We start from the raw sequence: 24,147 nt of genomic DNA, 5'->3' as shown, positions 1-24,147 counted from the left end.
ACAAGAGGAGTTGTTAATTAACTGGAGCATCGGAAGCAGGGTATCATCTGTGTGTTTACTCTACTTTGATACGCTAACCACCACATTCCAAAGAGCTTCTCCACACACTCCCCAGTAACCGGAGCCCAGACCGCTGATGCGAATCTCTAACAGGTAAAATACACTGTTTTTGCAGTCCTGTTTCTATAGTTTAATATAAGGTTGTGGATAGTTACCCCAAATCAAACGACCATTTGCAAAAGCAGATTCTCAGACCCAGGCAACTAATTCACCATCTGTTCATAGGCATCATTACACTGTGCTGAAAGCCTGCACGTTATGCACACGTGGAAATACATGGGCTTAATTATCCAAAGTAAGATAAATTACAACAGCTGTACTCCTGTCAAGAGGAAAGGCAAGGGAAGAGTTAGCCAGGTGGATCTGAAAGGACTCTAGATGGGGGAATTGATTGACTGGATGAGTCAACAATCAGTGCTGGAAAGTATACAGAGCCTTGCATAATTCTGAGTGAACAAGAAAGACAGAGATTAGGAAATGAAAGGAGATGATGACAAATGTAGCAAATGGAGATAATCGTTTTCTAGAAGTCTTCAAGAAACAGGACTTTGATCTCAAAAGCAACACAACTACTTTTGTGGGACGGTCTGGCCAAGGAGGGCAAGAGATAAGATCAGAAGAAGATAAGCACTCAGAGAACTTCTGTGGATGCTTAATGCTGGAGGGAAATGAATCTACAGTCCCGGATCATGTGTTTCTGGCATAAGAGCTGCCTTGAGAAAAGGTAGGAGACAGTCTGCAAAAAGGCCCGAGAAGGGCATGGAAGTAGTCAGGGAGGGAGGCCTCTGGCTTGGTGCGTGAAAAGAAGTGATGTTTAGAATAAGGAAAGATCATAGAACTGATAGGGAAACAAGCAATAGAAATCAGTGGAATAAGCTGCATCTTTCAAGAAATAAGTAACCGACTGAAAGGAAATACATTTGCCATCAGAAAGCAAAATGCTCGAGGGAGACCATAGTGCATGCTCATCACTCTGCCACACGTACATCAGTGCCAGCTCATTAATAACCATCCTCTTTCTCAGGGAACTTCTCATCTGTACATTATACTCTCATAAGAAATCAAAAACAATCCTGGCATTGCCTGTAGTAGCTGCAACTTCGTGAACTGTGTAGAATTTCAAAACCCTACGCAGGTTGTTCTCACTTTGCTTTTTCAGATGTGTTCTGTGACTTCCAGTTTTGAATCTGCCAGTTTGTTCCTACAACTCAGCTAAGCCATCTGCTTCAACAAAGGGCCTGAGTTTAGACAGAATGAAGGGGAATGAAGAAAAAGATAAAAATCAGAGCTTCTATTAAGACTGCTAAACAAAGAGGAACATGGAATCCAGCAGCAGGGATTCTGGAGTCTTCAAATACCACAGTATCGCCTTTCCAGAATGAAGAGACAAGGTCAGACTTGGCAATATATCAGATAAAATATTTGGAGTCTCTGTACCAAACAGCATCAAACTTAAGAGCTAATAGCCCAGCATTCAGTACCAGTTGTTCTTTCTCATAACTGCAAGCACTAAGAAACTCATGGAGCTATTCAAATAAATTAAAATATACTTTTAAAAGTTTCTAAAGCTTTACTGAGCCATGCAGCTTTGCCATCGTGCCATCGTGTTGGTCAGAAAGTGAATTAATCAGCAAGGATGAGTCCTGCAATCACTTAAACAACATTCAGCAATGTATGACAAACATTGTTTCCATGTCTGGAGTTTCAGCACAGTCTGCTGAACCAGGCGATTTGGAAGATGGCTGAACACCTGTGTTGCTGATGAATGGCATTCTTCCACAGCTCTCAATTAAATTCCTTCCATGTTCTTAAAGAATGACTAAGCATTCATTGCTCTCAAAAAATGAATGAATCTATACTTTTGAAACATGTTCACATTCAAATTGTGTTTTATTTTTAGGCACCTTATGTGTGTCAAGCTGTTCTCTTGGCAAAATAAGAGCAGCTCAGGCGACTAGCAGAGCCAGCCAGCAGAATGGGATGATTCACAGTAATCAAACTTTGAACAGATGCTTTTCCAAATTGCTTCTGTGATACTTCTCAATTACAGCTCCTACATCCTGACTTACAGAGTTATCTAAGCTCCTGGCTTCTCTTTGTCAAACTGCCAGCCAACACATGCACTGATAAGCTTATTTAACAGTTCTTGGTTCAGCCCTTCTGTTTTAATTCTTTGCTGAGCGCTGATTTAACCTCAAAGCCTGCGTGATCTGAGAAAAATGCAAAATCCAGAGTTTGTGTCTGATAATGTTAACAGGGTTGAGTTATTCTGCTGAAGTGGGAACTTGGGCTGTAAAGCCTGTACCGTGCTAAGGAATGAAGCTTGTCTTTAACTCCTCAGCACTGTTTCCTCTGCTGCCAGTACTAGGGAGTGAATACAACCCTTCCACCACTGGGCAGGAAGAGGAGACCAAATGACTGCCATTGCTCTGCTTCTCTCCTCACACAACACCATGGTCAGCCTATCTGTTCTGCCAGTGCAAGATATTGTGGTGCCAGGGGAGCTCCTTCTGAAAAAAAACATGAATCTGGATGAATATTGCTGAGCAACCTGCAAGGGCAGCAGCCAGAAGAATCCCTGGGGCCTCTCAGATACAAGTCAGTCTCAGTCTTGAGGCCTTTATACTCTGAAGTTTATAGACTGAATTTAGGCATCACTGAAGAAGCTTACTGATGCTGTATCCCGCACAGGGACAGTGGGACATTTCCAGAACCCACATGCTTGCATTATTACTCTAGGTTTTTATATCAAACTACCAGGACTGATAAGGGGAGAACTGACCCTTGTCATATCACTCTAAATAAAACACCTCTGGGAATTGCAGAAGTTTCTATATACTTCTCTGCTATATGGTGACATTTCCACTCCTGAATCAAACTTGTGTATTCTCGATTAAAACTATGTGCTGAGTCTGCACCACAGTGGATGGGGCAGTGGGTTCTCAGCTGTCAAGCCCTATTCAGTGAGTGGCTGATGGAGAGAATTTGGGATGGTAACAGCTGTGCTTTCCAGCCAAGCAGATAGTGCATTTTTGTACAATCTTGCTTTGGTGTCCAGTGGCAGTGGACTGTCAGCTGCCATGTAATGAGAGTAATTTCCCAACACGGCCATCAGATTAATGACAGCATAAATAGCTACAAAGCATTCACAAAAAACATGCTGAACATGTACTATTTCTAATCTAATTGTACCAGCTATCATAATCACCGTGAACTTGATTAAAATCCTACTGGAATCAATAGGAGTATTACCACTGTGGAGAATGAGCATTTAAACCATTTCCTGGCTTCTTTTAATTAGCTCCAATTTTCAGAAAGTTACCCTTTGTTTATTTTTTTGTTTGTTTGCTTGTTTTTTTAATTCACTGTAAAACCAGAAAGCTTTTTACTTCAGCTTTGAGACCAGGCTGTGGCTCAGAGGCATCAGTGCATGACTGAGTATTCCTCATCTCTGTCAGCACACCAGTTCATTGAACAAATACAGACTACAGCTTTCCTATGTTTGGATGTGCATCAAACAGCAAAGATAAAAATAGAAATTTTGTTCCGAGATATTCAGTCAAAAATCATCATTGACAAAATCTCCTGTGTTGAACAGCAGCTTCAAAGACATGAGGGAACCCAAACACCAACTACTGCATAGTGCTGGATGGTAGCTAAGATTCCCTACTAAGGACAAAGACTAACACAACTCAGTTCAGGTCACAGCAGTTTACGGTTCAGCTGGTAAAGGTCTCTCAAGATAAATGAGAGGTAAAAATATCTAGAAGAGCAGATAAACTCTGACCAGTGCTGCTTTGCTGAAATCCAAGGCAAGAGTCAGTTCTAAGAGGTGGATGAAGGGATTACAAGGTGGCACCAGTATTTCCACAGAAGTGATCGGGAGTCATATGGCAGGACAGGCATAATCAGGAGTTAATCATCTATACTTGAAACCTGGCAAAGACAGCACCTTGTCTCTGACATTCTCTCTCTCTGGCATAACCAGAAAAGATGACAAATGTAGGCAGACAAGACTAGAAATACGAATGCTGTCTGGAGGTTTCTTTAACAGAGATACAAAACAAATTCTAAAATAAATTCTATTGTCAATTTTTCCTCTCCTGTCATCTCAAGTATTATGAAGTCTGATTAGATTGCTGGATTCATTTGAGAGCAACAGTTTAACGTTCCAATAAATAAAAACATCCACACAGAGTTTGCTCACTTACTGGCCACTGTTTACTTATAAAGAGCTGCAGTGTTTACTCTGTTTGTCTACTACAGAGCAAATATTGCTGCGCATGCTAGAGCTTGATGGATGACATTAGTAAAACCAACAAGCAGATGCTCAGCAGAACATTAACGTGTACCCAGCAGTCTAATTATGGCCAGACAGAGCCTTAATGCAAACAGATCAGTCAAAATAGCTACACAAAAATGTATGACACAACTACACAAAGCCAACAAATATTTTCAACCTGCTGACTGCTCATGACCACTAACTAAAGTAGAAATGCAAGGCTAATTCCAAGTTAAGCAAACACAGAAATCCTCAGCATTCTACAAATCATGCTGAAAGAACACAGGAGGAGAAACATTTGATGGGTTAGGTCTAGCTTTTTTTTTTTTTTAAAGGTTAAATGCAATTCTATGAGCTGATTGAAAGGGCAAAAAAACCTCCTCACACTAATGCAAACAAACACCTTACTGACTTTAGGAATCTGACAGTGAAATTTATAAGTATGTATATGTACAGGAGAACCCCCGAGTCCAAACCAATATTTGTCTGTACCTGTAAGCTGTCTTTTGAATCACCAGATTTTGTTTGGACAAAAATCTCCCAAAAACTAAAAGTGAAAGCCAAAATTAACTACACACAAAATTAACTGCACAGCAGGCACATATGACACACACATGAGGTCAAAATTGGGTTTAATTAGTCAAAATCAGAATTAGATCAAAACTTTGCTGTCTCTTACTTTCACCTTTCTTTTTTTTTGTAGCTTGACAGTGGGGAAACCCCACTGTTTTCCACACGGAAGATTAAGCCCAATTCGGGTATTCCATCACCTCTAAATTTAGAGGCCGTGCTGTGAGCTTGTACCAGAGGACAACTCCTACTGCATTTCCACCAGGCTGGCCAACACAAGAAAGATGTTCAGTGGCACAAAGTCCTGTTACATGACCCATTCCTATTGGCATTATGCGCAACATAATCACAAGTGAGAAACTCAGGGCTTCTGCTGGAGCATCAGAAGGTCCAAAGGGATTTTAAAGAACAGTTTCAGGGACTTACACTTGCTTTTAATCTACTAAGTACACTTAGAATAGCAAAATCCTCCCATGATCAGACACCCTTGTAGACACCCTGTGGAAAAGGCTGTTTTTATACTACAATATGATACCAGATGATAAACCAAAGTCGAAAAAACAAATGAAAATCAGTGCAAGTCAAATTTCCTTTTCTGGGGGAGGTGCCTCCAACAAACTCTACTTTGCTTGTGTTTTATGCAGACTCCCCAGTGCTGGTTTCTTGGTTATCACCAGTAAAATCTCATCTCTGCATTTTTAAACCTGTTCTCAAAATTGTGTTTTAGTCCGGGAAGCTGCAGAACAGAAGAAATGTAAAAGTAGAGTACGCAACTGTCCTTCATTTCCTTCCTCTGCTCTTACATATCCTGTGTGCAAGTGGAATGTTTCTATCTGATTATTCAGTGGAGCAAACATTACAATGAATGCAATCAAGCCTTACTATCCTACGCCTGCAGCCCATTGCACAGCTACATACAGATGTTTTTACACAACTGGTTTTCTAGCTACAGTGCCTATAATACAATAGAAACTATCTGAAATGTTTTCAAGGCAGCAAAGGATAAAGGCACTGAAAAGCAGTCAATTGGATAAAAGCCATCTATGTCTGACAGGGGGAGAAGAAAAACTTCAGAGGTTTTTCAATTACAAATACACCATGCTTTCTTAAACAGTATGTGACTGCGGTCTGCATCTGACTGACTGGGCTGGAATGTGTGAACAGAGGTAAAAAACAAAGCAGTGGGCAACGGAGAGAAGAAACACAAACCTCTGATCTGTAGAATGGCTGAATCATTATTTTACTGACCTGAAGAACTGGATGCTGCACAAAGAACCCAAGCATACACTGGGAAAGCCTAAGAAGAGCTGAAGGAACTGGTCAGGGACTCAAGAGATGTGGGGTATACTCAGTCAGTTCTATCCTTTAGCATGCCTCTTCACATCTAAAGGCTTCTTTCCCTGTACAGCGGGGACAAGTTTTGATCTTCTAAGTAAAGAGCTTTGAATTTTACTAAAGAAAAGCACTATATACAAAAACCAAAACCCACAATATCTGATTAACAGGGAGACGCTGTGAATCATTAGGTAAGGCGCTGGACTGAGAGTCAGGATGTGCAAAATCTGTTCCCTGTCTTTGGATAAGAAACAATGGGCAAATACTCTTCTGACTCTCATGTTTTCCTAGACCACTTAGTCTGAATGGTTGTCACAGCAGAAAAGCCTGCTTTCTGCTGCAGAGAATCTTGTCTTGGTATTCTCAGCACAGATATTAACAGCAAGCAAGGGGTTATTTATAAAGGCACTGACAAGGAAGTTCGGCACTGTAGAAAACAAACATCTCTCCTTCCACAGCCTTATGTTAAAAAAGAGAAAGAACGAAGCAGGTGAGCTATGAAAGTGAAAGAAATGATTTTATTTTTTAATGTCTATTCTTACAAGAATCCTCCAGAGGAACAAAACCTCAGCAGTGGGAAGTTATGGAGTTAGGGTGTGAAATTGGTGAAGCAGTGCAGAAAGCATATAAAGCCTCCAATATGCAAGTCTCCATTGATATGGAAGAGGTAAGAGACAATGGCAGAAATACTATAAACCCCAACAAACAGAAGCTGCCTGCCTACAGATCTAATGTACTGAAATTGTTCTGCCCATGCTTGCCTCAAAGACTTCTCACACACAGTAGCAAGGAGCAGTTCCAGAACTTTTCTTGACATTTGTTTGGCAGCGTGTGCTTAGCTGGACATCAATTAGACTTCTGCCTTCAGCCTGTCTGTTTGCAAATACAAGGACTGCTTTCAGAGATAAACAGCAGAGATTTCTTTAAGTCGTGATTAAATGGAATTTAGCTATAAGAAAAGCCTTGATTCTTCAGGCAGTGTCCTACAAATCATCTCTAATTTAGAAAACAATCAAGGCAGAGAAACTGTCCAGGAGGTAAAAGTGTAACTCAACAGTTCTAGAATTACACATACACACACAAATTCAAAATACAAGAAGTGCCTGTTGTACAGATGAAAAAGAAGCATTCTTTTCCAATTGAGATTTTAATTATTTTTTACTCCATGTTAGCACGAAAATTACTATCTACTTCTGAGAGGCACTGTCACATATATTCATTGGGAACTGTTAATTAAAGCAGTAATAACAAGACAGCTTTTCCCTGCAGTGACTGCATGTCAAAGCTCTAAATGTAGGGACTGGGGGTTGAGAAGGCATGGAAGAGAAATCTTGCATAGATATCTTCCCTTCAAGCTAGGAGACGAAAATTCCCAGGTGTTTTGCGTATATGTCTATGTAATTTCACACAGACATAAATGGCCCTAGAGTGGAATGTAGTACATGTTTGCACCTGTACCAATCAAACTGCACAATGATTTTATACATAAAGTGAGTTATGACACGGAGGTGAAATGAAAGGATAACGTCAGAATAAATACCAACAAAGTCATGGCAAATATTTTCCCTCATGACATACTCCTTCCAATCAAGGGAACATAAAGGAGCTTAGCTGCACACCAGTGTGACTTTAGGTTAGGATTTGGTTTGGAGTCCTAGATCCATGATGGGGAAAAAAAGTGCCTTAACACAATACTTGCAACTAGTCAGTTTTCTGAAGACATCTTCCATTCCAATAGTAATAAGCATTCACCTTGCACAACAACATGATGAGACGGCATGGAGGAATTTTACTCTTAAACACATTGTCTGGTAAAAGAATAATATTATTCCTTACCACAGCATTTTGGGCAGTTGTTGTCCTGCATTTATCAAAAACACACTGCCATAAGCCATTAATAAAACTACAGGTGAAGGGGAAGTTTTTGAGCAAAGATAAGCTTAAATATCCTGCATTAACATTGCAAGGAGTCAAGACAGACAGAGAAACAATTAGAAAATAAAGTAAAAATAAATATTGGGGCTACAAAAAGAAAATGATGTATAAAGGAGAAGTAATAAGGAACTACTGGAGGTTTATGAAGAATGAAGTGTAGCAAATGTAGGGAAATTCCATAGCCCCAGTGGGGAAGTCATGTGGTTAGCGTGATGGAAGACAGACCATCCAGGCCCCTCCCGGGAAAGCAGCTTCTTGGTGTCCAGCCCCAGCTGAACAAAAGAGAAGATGAAGGAACAAAATTGAGCAAGAGTTTCTAAGAGCTCTGAACCACCACCAAAGACAAACAGGCCCTCAACAAAAAGGCGAGAGAAGGGGATTAGTCATGAGAGCAACAGAGGATCTGTGCTGCTTCAGAGCTATATACATACGGAAGGGGGAACAATGACAAACAGTCAGAAAGATCTGTCACTAACTCTCTCTCTCCATTAAAAGCTTTCATATATCTTAATTACATAAGCTAATTGTTCCCTCTGCTAGACATGAAAAAACAGAGAGAAGATGAAGAAAGTGGTTGAGATAACCAGAAATTCAGAAAATGGTACTAACAGATTAATTTTAAGAACGGAACAGGCTGGTTGATCAATTACCTATTTTCTATGTATGATGGGAACGTAAAGGATCCAAACTCAGCACAGCCATTAGTGTCCATCTACTGTTTCTCTGCCATAGCTATTTTTCATTTAAGGAGATCAAGAATCCACCACTGCCATAAGAATGGATTCCATATTCAGTGGAATAAATAAAGACAAGCCTAAACAAGTCTACTGAGCTGCAAAACAAGCCCAAAGGCAAATGAAATTCAAATATTTCACTTTCCATAACAATAAAAAGAGAAAACAGCATCAGTGCTTCACTCAACCAAATACGCTGCACACATCCTAAGTTTTCATATAAATCAATGTGAAAGCATATGTATTTCACAATAGATATGGAGTCTGCTTAAACCGACATGCCCAGCTTTTTTATTTACATTACAGGCTGGATAGAAGGAAACATTGTTTGTACACAGCCTTTGTTTGTATTTCCCACTTGCCCTTCCAAAAGCAGACTGATCAGCTTCACTTTTGTTTCTATTAGGTTTTGTTTTCTGGCTCTCACAGACTATTGTTTCTTTGCAAGATTTTAAGAACTTCCAGTGATTCTGAATGCCCAAATAGAGGCAGCTTAATTGAGATGACAGCTAATTTGCAGGAAGTACAAAGCACCAGCCTCAGGACATCAGGTTTTCCAAAGACGTCTCAGGTACCTCCAAGCCACAGGTTTCTCCAGGAAAAAACTCATGCAATGAGTCTCCTGGAAGCTAGATTTTCCTTCAGAGGCTCACAGCTGGAGACTGAACAGCTGTGCACATATAAAGCAGCCTCGCTGAAACTGTGTCCCCAAAGCAAGCAAGAAGGAAAAGCACAAACAGGACACTGAAGTGAGGAAGAGCAAGGGTTATGTTAGTAGGAATTTGTGATTACTTGAGTAGCCATGTTCATCCCAGTGTTTCTATTAAAATGTATGTAATCTTATATTAAACTCTACTGGCACATAAATTTTTATTAAGAACTTAGGAGAGATTGCTAGATGGTAAAAGAAATTGGAAGGCCGTTGTGAGCAGGGTGGGGCACAAGATGGTAGTGATGAATATGGCCAATTGCACAGTTCTGCACTGTCTGAGTTGTGCAGCTGAGTATTTATTCCTTAGCAACCAGAAGGCAAGGGAAAAAGTCTTCCACTGTACCATAGCATGGCTCCCTTTGGTTTTGCAAAGCCAGCAGCCTGATTCTACATTGCCCTACACAGCCACAACTGATAAAAAAATATCTGCAGTGCTCTGAGGTCCTGCTCATTCACAAACATTACATTAACTAAAGACTGTCCCTTTAAGGGACATTTTAACTGACCATATGTTCATTTTAATGCACTGAAGTGTGTTTGATTTTGGTCTGGAGGACAGTCTCAGTAAGGTTTTTGCTAGAGCCAGGCACCGCTTCTCTAATGAATTGTTTTAAGCAGCAGGTATTTCTATTTATTCTGGCATCAAATAAAAACCCGCCCTGGAATATACAGAAACATTCAACACGAACCACTATGGAAAATGTTTTTAATGTGAGAATTCCTTTTCTTTTCCACTCACAGCAAACCAACCAGTCTTTTCCCTTTCCTTAGGGATTAATTCTCTGTTGTGACACTGTTAAGGGACCGCAATCTATATTACACAGGGAGGAAGATTTAAATGAACAGCACAGAGCACAGGCAGGACTGATAAGAACTGTTACTGCTGAGAACAGGAGCCACCGACTGCACAAGCAAATCAGCAAGGAAAAGGTAAAAAAAAAAATGCATTGCCCATTTTTCAGGTGCTCTACATGCAATACAAAAGGATAAAATGTACAGTGATGAATAGTCCAAATGTCAGCTTTGGAAAACCTGGACATATCTTAAAAACTCTGTGCTACAGCACTCATAAGAAGAAAGCAGGGTCTAATTGTTAAGTGATGGAAAATTAGCCAATAGTCCCACAGGATGCAGCTCTCTACGGTGGCACTTCTCATGAAAGGAAGAAACAACTATGGTATGAACACGCTGGGACAGCAGAAGGATGTCATCTGCACAGCTACCAAGCAGCAACAGTGACAAAACTGAAACCTCACACATAAGTTCATGTTTGGAAGAGGCAAATAAATAAATACAGAACAAAAACTATACAAGAATTTACAACCCCCAGGACCTTCTTAATAAGTTACCTCAGAGCCCTTCAATTAAAGCCAGTCAGGAGACGAAATTGCTTTTCACAAAACACTGATTCACTTGTGGAAACAGCTTGGAAAACTGTTTCTCAATCACTGCTGCTCTGATGCTTGGTTTTCTCCACGCAGTTATTTCTTCAAATAAATCTGCCCATCTGCAGTATGTAACTGTATTCTGCTTTCTTTTCTCCAACATCAAGCCACAGAAAGCATATGTGACTGCAGAAGAGGTAAAGACATTTTTAACCAGGGCAATTTAAGGATATTTAAGACACTTTCTCATTTTCCATTTCCCAATTCCATACTGCTCCTACCTTCACTATTAGCTGAATACAGCGAAGCTTCAGCTTGGATCTGGGGTAACATGTACACTGAGGAATCAAGTCCAAGCTTTGCCTTGAAATATGCAGGATCATTCCTAACTAACCATAAAGCTGCTTATTTGGCACTAGCAGTGGAAATACTGAACGAAAGGGGCATTCTCAATCTGCTTATGTCACAGAAAGGTTGGATCCTTACAACGTGCAAGGCTCCAAGCTGCAGCCTGATATTAATAGCTAGACATTAAATTCTCAATTTGGCTGGCTTAGAGGCAGCTCAATTGGAACAAAGATTTTTCTGCAGGAAACAGCAGACCTGGTTGGAGTCACATCATGAGAGATGAGTCTGAAGCAGTGGCAGACTGCAAACCTTTTGACTGGTGTGTGTCAAGGCTATGTTGCACAAAGCAAACGTCCTGCACTCAAACTACAGGGTAGGCTGTACCTATCAGAGGTACCAGAAACTGAAGCTACTGAAACACAACTGTGGCAAACGTGTCGCATGCAGGCGTAGTGATTTCCTTCTCTCCCCCTCCTTTTTGAATTCATTCGTTCTTAGAGCTTACTCACAAAACCAAGTGGGGCAATAAGCAATAATAAACTACTCCTTAAACAAATGTGGTTCTGTTTCTTGACACGGTCAGTGGGGTATCACCCCACAAAGACATACCTACATATTTTCACAATTTTTGAGCTTGATTCAGCCATTATGTAACCTTCCACACTACCTTGGCAGCTGGGCCAAGAAAATTTGAACCAAGTCCCCAGAGCAACTGGCTTCGGAGAGAGGCCCCTGCCAGAATACAAATACAAACCTCCTGCTGCTGTTTTCTCTCTGTGTCTGCATAGCAAGCAAAGATTCCAGACAGGTTTTTCAATATGGATCTTTCTGAGCACAAATGAGCACCTCTTAGAAACCACTTAAATTTCATAATCTCACTTCCAAAGAACAGCTGAGCCTCATTACTTCCACCAAGAATTCTGCTTGCGTATTTCTCACAACAACAACAAAATAATAATAATAAAAGCACAGTCACAAAACAAAAAATACTAAAACACTTACAATGCTTCAAATACACTAATTTTAGTGCACGTAATCTAATGGAGCCTGTATATGTTCTTAAACATGACTAAGCAACTTTAGATTGCTGACTTACATCTGCACTGTGCATTTTATATACACATCATACAGCTTTATATGTGAACTGCTTAAGCCATTATTGCTATTAAAACCTACTTCTTTGTGCTGACAACTATTTTTTTCCTGTTCTGATCAAGAAGGAAAATTGGAAGACCTTTCATACAATTAAAATTTACCATTACCAACACTAAACGCTTTTTAAAAGGGATGGTATGCCACAAAAGTACATTCCTTAGTTTATTCTTCCTCTGCTGTGATACACATAAACAACACAAAACCAAATTCTGTTCTGGTCTAACATCTGTAACATGAAAAAGTTACATATTGTCTCACTTTCACCAAAGAAATAACAATTATATCACCCACATATTCAACAGAGAAACGGAAATGAACTTAAAACACTGCTATACTGAAAGCAGAGACAGTGACCACCATGCAAATCACAAATATGATTGATTCAGGGCATTAAACATGTGGCCCTTAATTATCTGACACCATCTCGTGGCTTTACCACTCACCTAAGAACTCAGAAACATGATTTTTTTTTTGGATGTGAATCCCCCAAAACCCACCATTCTCCAATTTCATATTGCTAAAGAGAAACGCAGTGGTGCAAACTGATGACCAGAAGAATCGTTATCTTCTTTCAGGCTCTAAGCGAAAGTACTATTTCTTAAGGCAGTGACAGATGAAAGATCAATATACAGCATAACTTGGGTGGACTTCATTCAGACTGCAGCCCTACCAGAACAGTTCCTACTCTTAGAGTTTTGAAGTAACCTTTCAGTATATGCAGCACAGAGATATGGGCCTAAGCAGGTAGTTGATCTGAGACAACTGCAGTAGCTCACCGACTTGGGCACAGGCAATGATGCTTGAAAATGGATGTCATCAAAATTTTTACTTAATTCTACAGTATTTAAAAAAAAAAGTAGATATCATATGATAAAGACTTGATCTGGACACCGTCTTTGGGCTCAAACAGCAGAAATAGAGGGGCATAGGAAATGCAGAAGTAAAGATGCAAGCACCAGATGTAAAGAAAAGTAGGACTGAAGAGAGCAAAGAAACTAAACTGCTTTTCTTATTGAAACATCTACCTTCTCAATGTCTACTATGCTGGAAATAGCATCTAATGAGTTAAATCTTTGTCACTCTGATCTTCCACTTTTTCCACTGGAGCCATGGATTTCAGCACAAGAAAGTATTCAGGTAGTTTACAAACAGGAAAAAAAAATAAATGATAAAAATATTTCCTTAGTCATGCCGTCTACATCATTCCCTGAACAGAGATCTACAACATCTTTAAAAATAGAAAAAGCCCTGACCTTGGTCAGCACATCTTCCATCAGCTTTTCTTTTTCTTCTTTATTTCTATGTTGTATCTTACCACAGGCATCTCCAGATGCAGGCACAAGAAACCTTCCTCAGTAGTAGCAGAAGTGTGTTTTCAATTGGACAAAGAACAAATGCACTGTGAGGGATTCCCATTGGAAAATTTAAACATATAAGCCAAGCCTTGCTCATGTTTAAAAAGAAAATGTATGCATTTTTCAGCTCTTTATTTCCTTTCACCTGATCAAACTCCATAACACAAAGAGGGAAGGGTCTGCATTTTGAAATGAGTTCTCTGTAAGCAGTCCCAGAACTCCTGCTGAGGACACCCCATGTCCCTCGTCACCTATTGCTGTTATTAGAGACCCCTGGTCTCCAAGTGTCTCTGCAAACCCTGAAGTTTAAGATCAGCTGAAAGTCAGGATCCACTCCAAGCGCACACAGTATGTGGGACAATGGGCAGTTTGACTTTGAAGCCAGTGGAAAAAAAATAAAATAATGTAATCACCACAGAGAGAACGTTGAGTTATTCCTCCACACACTGCTGCTACTGTCAAGATTAAAAAACACACACGAGATGAACAGATACAGTGAAGATTACTGCTACCTAAGTAGAATAAATAAATAGATGGATCATGTAGGATGTAAGGACTCTGCGAATCCAGGCCTTGGGTGAGATTAAAGGCAGTTAGGAAGCAGGAGGCGGAAAAGAAGATTTAACTTGGCTTTCCTACAATGAGGTATTCTTCTCCGTGTCTGTGTGCCAGTTTGATCTGTGAGTGTTACACAGGTTCCTTACAGCTGCAAATACATTCATTAGTTAGCAAATTCTTGTTTGAGAAATGAGGTGAGGGAGCACTGGAAGGCACATTGCAGACATGCTAACAGACAATTTCTTAATCTCTAGTTATCTAATTCTACATCTGCTCCAAAAACGTAAAGTTACTTAAGATTACTTCCTAAACTCAGAGACCTCCGGTGCTTAGAAGGGTTAGTATTTAAAGGATTATTTATAGTTCGTACCCATACTAACCTGTATTTGCATCACAGAGGTATTCAGAATAGCAAAAGCAGCATTACATTAAATCAAAGAATTAAAGATTGCCCCAAAAGCTCCTCTCAGCATAGAGTTGGCTATCAAAATATTCTCCCCTACTTCTTTGACTTACCCACAGTGTCACAAGGCTCGTCTTTGTGTACGCAGAAATCTGTCCTAGAAAGCAAAACAGAACAGAAGTCAAATGTATCCTGTTCCCCCAGACTCCAGGCTAGGAAAAAAGCAGCGATGCATGATTCACATATCATGGGAGTAGAGGGATTTTGTTTTTTATTTAACTGCTGTGCAGTCTATGCAATGACAACACAGACAGCAACACTGATTGCTGCTGCAAGATTACAAGCAATTATGTGAATCAGCTCCATGTCTTCCTATCCAATTAAATACTTCAGATTTTGCATGCAAAGAGTACTGCAATATCATATACGAGAATGTCTCTAGGAAGTCAGACTTCAGCACCCAGATTAATAACAAATCTCTCATTTTGAAAAGAGAATTGTATTATCAAAAGTGAGAGGAAAGGATAAGCGGGGTCACTGCCTGGAGACACAGAACTGATCATCTATACCCAGAAATTCTCAGTTCTTCTTCCACTGCAATAGATTGAGAAGGACAAGAAAGAAGCAGGAGTAAACAGAGAATGTCAGTTGTTGGCAAAGAAATAAGAAGAGAATATCAGGATTTGCCAGGTAACAGCCAGGTGAACTGGCTTCCACTAAACATATTACTGCCAAGTCTGCCATGTTATGATTGGAATCCAACACAGAGGCTTAAAGGACTTCATCTGGTCTCTGTTATCTCTCCACATCTCATCCAGTCTCCCTGAATCTCACTAAAGCAGGAATAGATACTATATATGCCACTGGCATCCACACATCCTGCCAAAGATCCACAGATTCTTCTTAAAGAGATGCAGGAAAAAACCTTTGAACCTCATTGTCTAAGCAGTACCACTTCAAGTGAGAAGATTTTGTAAATGAGAGCCCTCACGAGAGCATAACAAGCAAGGAAAAGAGAAGCATTTTATAACTAAATTAATGGTTTGAATATATTTCAATAAGCAATTAGGCCTAAACATTTAGGAACTATCTTCAGACCTGCTTTGCAGCACCATCTGCTATGAAGAGGAACAGAAAAGCATCATGTACATTTCTGAAGTTCCTTAGCCCAAGGGAAGCCAAGAAACCACTATCTGTCATGGCTTTCCTCAACCTAAGGTGAGGCTAGTGAGAGAATCACATTAGTACAGTTGGAAAGTGTTGTTTGAAACACTCAAGTCCCAGAAAGGATTGTGAATTTTAGAGTATGGCAGAAATAAGAATGGATAAAGATTAAAAATACTTGTTCCATGAATAAAAAGTATGAGATTAGGCTTGATAGGAAAAGGTGCTTAAGGCTCAGCATTGGGGCTAACAGATGCAAAACCTTCAGTCCAAACTCTTTAGAAATGACAAATCAGTTTGCCAAAGACCTGGAAGAGTAGAAACAGTAACAATTACCACCTCTTGCTAAGCATGAAACCTCAAAATGCTTCAATTCAGAAAAAAAATGTGACAACTATCGAAGTGTTAAAAAAAAAAATCTGATAGGAACAAAACGAATTTGGAAGCTACGACCACACACCAGCCCCAGCTTTCATTTTTCACTGCAGCCTTATTGTGTCTCGACACCTTGGCATTCCAGCCTTTCCAAAGAAGACTAATGACAGTCTCCTGACAGAGCTGGCAAAAGCACACCCGCTTGAGTTCCCAGGGCCAACTTGACGGAGGTTTATTTAAGGACTTATTATGTTATATAAACTGGTAAATCAAACAGATGCTTTTCTTGTGACAACAGATAGCTGAACTATTAGTAAATGGCAAAAGGCCATTGCTAGAAAAGCTTCTCTCCTCAGGGGCTGGCTGGCTCTGCAAACAAAGCACAGCAAATTTTGCTCCTTGCATTCCATGATCTACACTGAATGGTGTCTGGCACTTTTGGGCAGCTTCCTCGAGAAATTACCACCATGCCATAAAACAAGGGGTTTATAAATAATCCAGCACAACTTGCATGTTCAAAGAGAAGTCGAACAATCCTTGTTTGTAAAGAAAGTGCTGCGATGATGTCTGGTCAGAGTAGGACTTGAAATAGGTCAGCAAAAAGAATTGAACATAACTACCCAGCTCACTGCTTGTGGGGCTTGCAAGTATGACATTTCCCAGCCCTCCCTATAAAGTCCAAGAGACACCATACTTCCTTCTATTAAAAGGCCTTGCATGAAGATGCTAGGGTTTAAATTACCTGGACTTATTGTTAAAGTTTTACCCTAAAACTCTGGCCAAACACAAAAGCACATTCAAATGAGCTCAGTGGATCTCAGACTTATTCCAAACACAAGATGCTGCCTCAATAAAACTTACCCATTGAAATTCCTGAAGTACTTTCCTGGAAAATCGTGAGAGGGACTACCGACCATACAGGCATTAAGAAAGACCTGTCTCACCTGAGGATATGTAACAGGATGTTAGCGGGGTGGTTTACAGAGCTATATTGGAATAAAACTCACTCCTGGATCTGCCATTCAAATCCAAGGTCAGATCGGACCTTATCACACTAAGTCCTGGATAACATGCTGAAATCATACACTATGGCAGCGAAGTAAATTTCCTCTCCACTTTCAGTCACTGACTGAATCAAGTAGCACGTGTTCTTACTTTTTAGGGATCTTTTCTTGGTCATTATCACTTTTATCATGGAGTGTGTTTTCATTAGCAAGATTAAACAATTGTTTTGAAAAAATGACAATAAGTGGGTTGTTTTATTCAATAAAGAGAGCCAGAAAAGAAGCTCAGAACTCCTCCTAAAGTCACTCTTCCATCTGGCTCACATGAACTGGAAAAAAATACCTAAGTGTGCTAAGCTAAATTCTGCAATTCAAGTCCTTCCTGTAAGAAAGGAGGACAGTAGTTGAAATGTGCAGCATGAATGAGAAGTATTCTGTTTAGTAGTCGGTTATCAGCATCCTTCAAATGATGTCTTTTGACCAGTTTCACCCTACTGGGTCACAAAGTTAAAGGACAGAGGAAATGGGTACAGGCAAAACCTTGCTAAAAAAAAATATTTACCCTAAATATATAGTTAGTAGTCCGATGATCCCAGCTTCCTAAATGCACACAGAATTGCTTCACTTAATGGAAAGGCAAAAAGCTGAAGAGATGCAGAGGCAGCAAGCAGGCTGCAAATGGAATAAACATAGCAGTTCATCAGGAATAAAAACAACACAAGTCTTTGCTGAGTAACAGTTCTGAATTAAGTTCTTATCAGCACTGATTGATTCTCTGCTACCTTATCACCTAGACTCTAATGACTGACCCAAATGGCCAAGAAGCTGGGAGAGCAACAGAATATCTGGAGATTTTCTGAGGAATGCAAAGAACAGAAGATCAACAGAGAGAATGTGTTTTAAATGAAACACGCTTCTAGGATCACTAAGATAAAGATTCTGCAGAAAGAAACTATTCTGGTCAGCTGCCCACTAAAATATGAAGTGTATTACCTGTAAATGCCAGAGATTTGAATTTCTGGAAGTTCAAAATGAGAATCTGAACAATAGTGTGATGATTCTAGATACCACTGCGCTATATTCAAACCTTCAGAGATTTTTACCACTGCCTTTTTCACCTACTGAACTGGGCAATGGTACATCTTATTTCAGATATAGTATTCCTCTTACCCACAACTTAATTAGGTAAAGGCTATCGAAATCCCACAAGAGTTAGGAGGTCATCTACTTTTGCAAACAAATGAGTATATGGGGAAAACCAGTTACAAGTGAAGTTCCAAAAGCCAAGCATAGCATAGCATTTCAAATGAACACAGCAAGACTGAAGAAAGTCCTCTGGTTACAGAGGCTGACCCCAAATAATCTGTTCCTGCTCTTAAAGCAGCTGATGAAAATTCAGCTTCTGCTTTTTCTGGTTCTATTACTTGTGCTGGACATGCTTTTGTTCCCATATCATCTACTGGTCCAGCTGTACAGTCTGGAAGAGGGTCAAGCGACAGACAGATGGAGACACACACACACTTCCAAAGCCAAGAGTAGAAACCCTAACAAAGGAATTGGGCTGCTTGGCCAGAAATCTTCCAAGAACACAGCATCCTCTTTTCAGCAGGAGCAGGATGGGTCAGGATAATAAGACGCAGCAAGAAGGAAGGATACAAATAAACAGTGGTGACCCATCAAACAGGACAGTGCTGCTCTTACACAGAACAACGCTCTCCTTGGCCTGAACTTTCTCACAAAACCTTAATCTAGCTTCTAACCCAACCGCACCTGTACTTCTCCAACTATTCCAATCACAAAAGCTGCATATTTACTGAACTCAATGAACATCTCTACAATTCTTCCGCAAATGCCTGAGTTCAACTCATTTAATATGACACTATGCATTCAATTTGTAAGCTGCAGACAGAATGCACAGATGAAATGCTCTGCTCATTCCCTCCATCCAGTGCTTAGAACACATCAGAAGAGATTCTGTATGCCTCGCTTGTCATGCAGGACAACTGGATGCCCAGATGAATTCAACAAAAATGTTAGTTATTTATTTAGGCTCTGATCCAATAAAGCACATGCTTAACTATAACCAGGATGTTCAGCCCATTGACTTCAAAGGAACTATTCACCCTGTCTAAAACGCTAAGTAACTGCTTAGGTGTTTGGGTTGGACTACAGTGAATATAATTGAGAGAAAAGGATGTGGGGGGATTGCACACATCTGTGAAGGTGCACTCTTTAGAACTTCGCTGGCCCCATGCCCTGCTTGCCAGCTATTCTACTGAACACTCACCAAAATCCAGGGGATAGTTTGCAATGTGACCGTTAACACAAGAGACGATCGCAGTCAGAACAACAGCTTATGCAAAAGCATGAATTTCTAGTTACACTGTTGGCAGGGGTAACACAGGTGAGCAATATCTAACTGCACTACAAACATCTCCTGTCTGAAACCAGGGAAGAGGGTGGTAGGAAGTAGTGTCTTCCAAGCACATAAAGAAGCCATCTTACACTACATTTTTGTGTTCACTTTAATTATTCAGTAGTCCTTTCTGTAACAATGTACTCTTAAGTTTGAAGCACGCAATTTACACAACCAGATATTTGCTGCTCATAACTTACAATAGAATGTGGAATTTGCATTTTACTCTGAGGTTGAATTCAGGTAGGGAAAGTACAGGAAAAAAAGACAAGTTAACATGGAAGATATCCTTTTTGTTTACAGTATCTGGGCCATACTCTGATATGTTCGATCCATCAGTAAGGAGTGCCACAGGTGCAAGGAAACTTCCTGTAATATTCGTACACAGACTGTTTCATGACTGAAATGCAAGCAGCAGGTTTTAAACATACAGACAAATTAAGAATGACTAACTTTAGGATTGACAGAGGAGGGATGTTGGAGTGGTTATCTTCTAATGCAAAGAGAATATTAATTTATCTTCTGGCATTCATTTACTTCTTTCTTTAGGAGATAGCTCCCTCACCAACTTCTTCCTTCCAACACACTGTATGCTCCAAAGGTACCAACTCTCTCTCCTCCCAGTGTTCAATATACATACCTAATCAACTCCAGGTACTTGTTTACCCACATTCTCAACTTGGCAGCTTCTTTCCTTTAGGATGAAAACATTGTGTCTTCCTAAACCTCAACTATCTCTTCTCCACTCACACTGAGAAAAAGGTATCACCTGTTTCTGCAGACATGTCTTAACTGTATCCTGACTATTAAATGCTATCAGGACAACCGTGATAAAGCTTTTGCACAGCAGTGGTAAGTACACGCAAAGAAAACACTTCACCTGAGGCATCTGAGCCCTCCAAACAGCACACAGGCAGCAAATATATCATCATCAATGTATATTTTTCTTGGATTACTGCTGGACCAGGTGATCCAAGCACTGACTATGGGCCAGAATTGCTTAAGGAAACTGATAAACCTGTCCTCATTATACCTGGTTACAAACACTGCAGCATCCACAGGAGGGGTGTCATCCCTCGCACCAGGAACCTGGTTGTTACCAAGGTATTTTGCTCCACCATATTCTTCATTTTGCCAGTGACAAAAGCTCTCCAGAGACCTCTCTCCATGATGCCCAATAGACAACTTCGCCTTTTGTATAGAAAGGGATACAAAAGAACAAATATTCATCACAGTGTTTACAAAATCATTATACCTCTGATAAAAAAACAAAAACAAAAAACAAAAACAGCAAGAAAACACCAAACAACTGAGGATCAAAAACACAGACATTAGAAAATGAAAAAGCACAAAACCAACTTCACCTGAGTGGGTGAAGTAGGAGCTTTGTAATCCACACTGACCTCTGCCATTTAATATACAGAACAAATTCCATCAGCTGGCAGCAGTCAAGCTTCAAAAGTCTCCTAAATCTGGCATTTTTATTTCTGATACCAGAGCCATGCAACTTTTCTAACAATTAACTCCTGAGATTGGTTCACAACTATAAGCAAAGATTTTCCAGGAAGACTACATAAAAGGACTGCAGTTCCTTCCACTTCTGCAACCCCTTGTACTTCCATCTGTAACACTATCTAGTGTAGCACCACACACTAGTTACATTTTGTGATCCTATGGCCAAACATGCCATACTTCTCACACACAGGACAGAGATCCTGTAAGACTATAGTAGTACAGTTATAGCAAAGGGTAAAAATGAATTAGAACTCACAGGTCGATTGCGAAGTAGGACTAGTTTTGTCACTCGAATGCTGACTTTAATTCCAAGGCTCTGATGTTGAAACATGTTGTACACCTGTTAAAGTGCAAAGAAAACATCTACAGTACATCAGTAACAATGTCATGATACAGAAGTAGTTAAAAGAACTGTGACTGAAGTTAAATATTTCTCCTTCACAATACTGACCCAAACTGAAAACAAATGGGTTGTAATACTACAATAAAGAAATTTAAGAGCTACAGTTTTGCCACTCTAACAGTTCCACACACTATAGCGTAGCTTACAAAAACACAGTACATTTATTCCTACTATACAGCATTTGGCTTCACCAGCTGGCCAACTTATAGCAGATTAATGAGTGAGATTCAGCATTCAGGGACAGAAACATTAGAAATCAAACAAAATCGATGAAACAGAACCCATAATCAAGTTGAAAAAAGAAAGATGATTCTAATTGCACTGAATGAGAGAGAACAGAATTGCTGAGTAATCAAGTAAAGAAATATTTCAAAGGTATACTAAGCATAAACCTAAGTCTCAAGAACATGGACATACATTACGAAGCATCCAACTAACATGGATCTTCAGCATTTAAATATCAGAGATATCTGAATACAAGATGAAATAATGGTGTGTTTTAGACTTCAGGAAATAGAATGGAAAAGCAATTTCCCTCTGTTATTTTCATATCTTATATAAGAAGAGAATAGTAATAAGGCAGCATATAATGACACAAGCCTCAGGAAATACAAAAATAGCACCGGAAACTACCTTACTACTTTCTCCAGATTTTGCATTCCAGCTCAGATACTTCATGTCATTTTTATACATTAGAACATAAGATCTTAATTGATGCCAGAATGTTATTTCCCTATTTCTTTGTGTACAAATGCACTGATTAGACTGTATAAAAAAAAATAAGAATATAAAAAAAGATTGAGAGATTCATTTTAAAAAGGTTTAAAATATCCCATAATAACCTTTGGATGAACACTGCATTTCCTTCCCAATCAAGACCACTGAAGAGAGCCTATGTAGAGGCTACAGGACTTGGTCTCAGGTAAGCTGCATTTCCTACTCACATCTCATTTGCCTAGAAACATCACAAAGACTCAGCTAACTTCCTACAAAACGCTCAAGACATGAACATATCTTGGATATTATGTTTTCAACACGGGGTATTTTTCCTATTTGTGCAAATACTCAGGAATGTGTTCTGCATAAGAGAGTTCTCAAGCACTTTAGTGTTTGGAGTAGGATTTAATCATACACTTAAATGTTTCCTATAATTTAGGCACAGATTTCAAGACAGACACTGCTCAGTATCTGACCCACCGACCTTCAGCATGAGCACAATGAGCCATTTATCTGCCCTGTGGTTGGTATACAAATGCACACAAGTGCTGGTACTATTTACTTACCTCAGGGGTATGTTGGTAGAGTAGGTGAGGCCTCTCACTACTGACTCGAGGAGAGTTGGGTGGGGGATGTAAACTTAATGCTTGCAGAGAAGGGCTCTGACTGTTGACCTGTCTGTAAATGGAGATCTGGACATTCAGCTGAGTGGGTCAGTGGGGCACTGAGCTGATCAAATCAGTCTCTCATGCATCACTGGAGAAACTAATGAGTATTTGCCATGATCCTACGATGGATGCTTTTGATTTGTCTAGCTCACTGCTCACTTGGAGCATCCTTTAAAGTTCCTAGTCATAAAACAGCAGTACAGCAGATAAGTTCTTATCGGTAAACCTAATGGATGATGGACTTTCCATCAAAAGAGACAATCTGCCTGCCTCTGGACCCTGCACAGATAGATTCCAAACACCACTGACTTCAAAAGGTAGTTTTCACTGACAGAACCTGCATAGTATAAACCAATTGCTGGAAAATATATCTTGTCTATTTAAAAGTTGTCGGTCCCCTATCCTTTTCTCTTGTCTTGTACTATTTCCATCCAACTGTTAATTTAAGTCTAGTTGTATTTACATCTACCAGTGATTAGAGAACTATTGGACACTGTTGAAAGTAGCAAAAATTGGATACTAAACAAAAAAGTCACCGGATATGCAAAAGAGGCTCTTGTTTGCATGTTTATTCAAGCTTTACATGCTGATTTTCTTAAATGGATGCCAAAGAAGCCCCATAGTCATGATAGTATTTGTTGTGCAGTAGGAACAATCATCTTTCCCTCTATTAAGAGATTCTGGTAAAAGCGGCTGTTCTACTTCAGTACAACTGAAGCATTTAAACATTATGCCACCTAGGGTAGAGACAGAGCCTCTCTTATCAGAGATCTGGCAGCTAGCTCCTTTTCTTCCTCTACTCTAAATGCCTCAGAGGCTGAACAAGACCTTTCAGTCCACGAGCTTTGACTGGATTAAAAGGGAGAGACAGAAGTTTGCAGCAAGACCAGTTCCTATATACTTGAAATCAGTACTTTAATGCATGTACCGATAAATATACTGCAAACTGCCTAACACCACAGTGCTGAACTTAAAGACTTTGATAATAACAAACTGCTCATTATCAACAGAGAATAAATCTGGATGTTGTGGCAAGAAGGGTTTATTCCCCAA

General features: G+C 39.8%; 1 protein-coding gene across 2 annotated transcripts in view; it reads right to left on the bottom strand.

The window, feature by feature from the left end:
• Nucleotides 1-24,147, bottom strand: part of ADAMTS17 (ADAM metallopeptidase with thrombospondin type 1 motif 17) — a 150,611-nt gene that overhangs the window by 104,274 nt on the left and 22,190 nt on the right. For both annotated transcript variants that reach the window (XM_072345770.1, XM_072345771.1), the window contains exons 5-7: nucleotides 21,563-21,646; nucleotides 20,825-20,982; nucleotides 14,946-14,989 (exon numbers count right to left, since the gene is read on the bottom strand). In XM_072345770.1, the coding sequence (XP_072201871.1) occupies nucleotides 14,946-14,989; nucleotides 20,825-20,982; nucleotides 21,563-21,646 (286 nt within the window). The remainder of the gene's footprint in view (nucleotides 1-14,945; nucleotides 14,990-20,824; nucleotides 20,983-21,562; nucleotides 21,647-24,147) is intronic.

Source organism: Excalfactoria chinensis, chromosome 10, assembly GCF_039878825.1.
Source record: "Excalfactoria chinensis isolate bCotChi1 chromosome 10, bCotChi1.hap2, whole genome shotgun sequence".
Lineage (NCBI taxonomy): Eukaryota > Metazoa > Chordata > Aves > Galliformes > Phasianidae > Excalfactoria > Excalfactoria chinensis.
The sequence above is the reverse complement of the archived record's forward strand: the minus strand, read 5'-3'. Positions and strand labels throughout refer to the sequence as shown.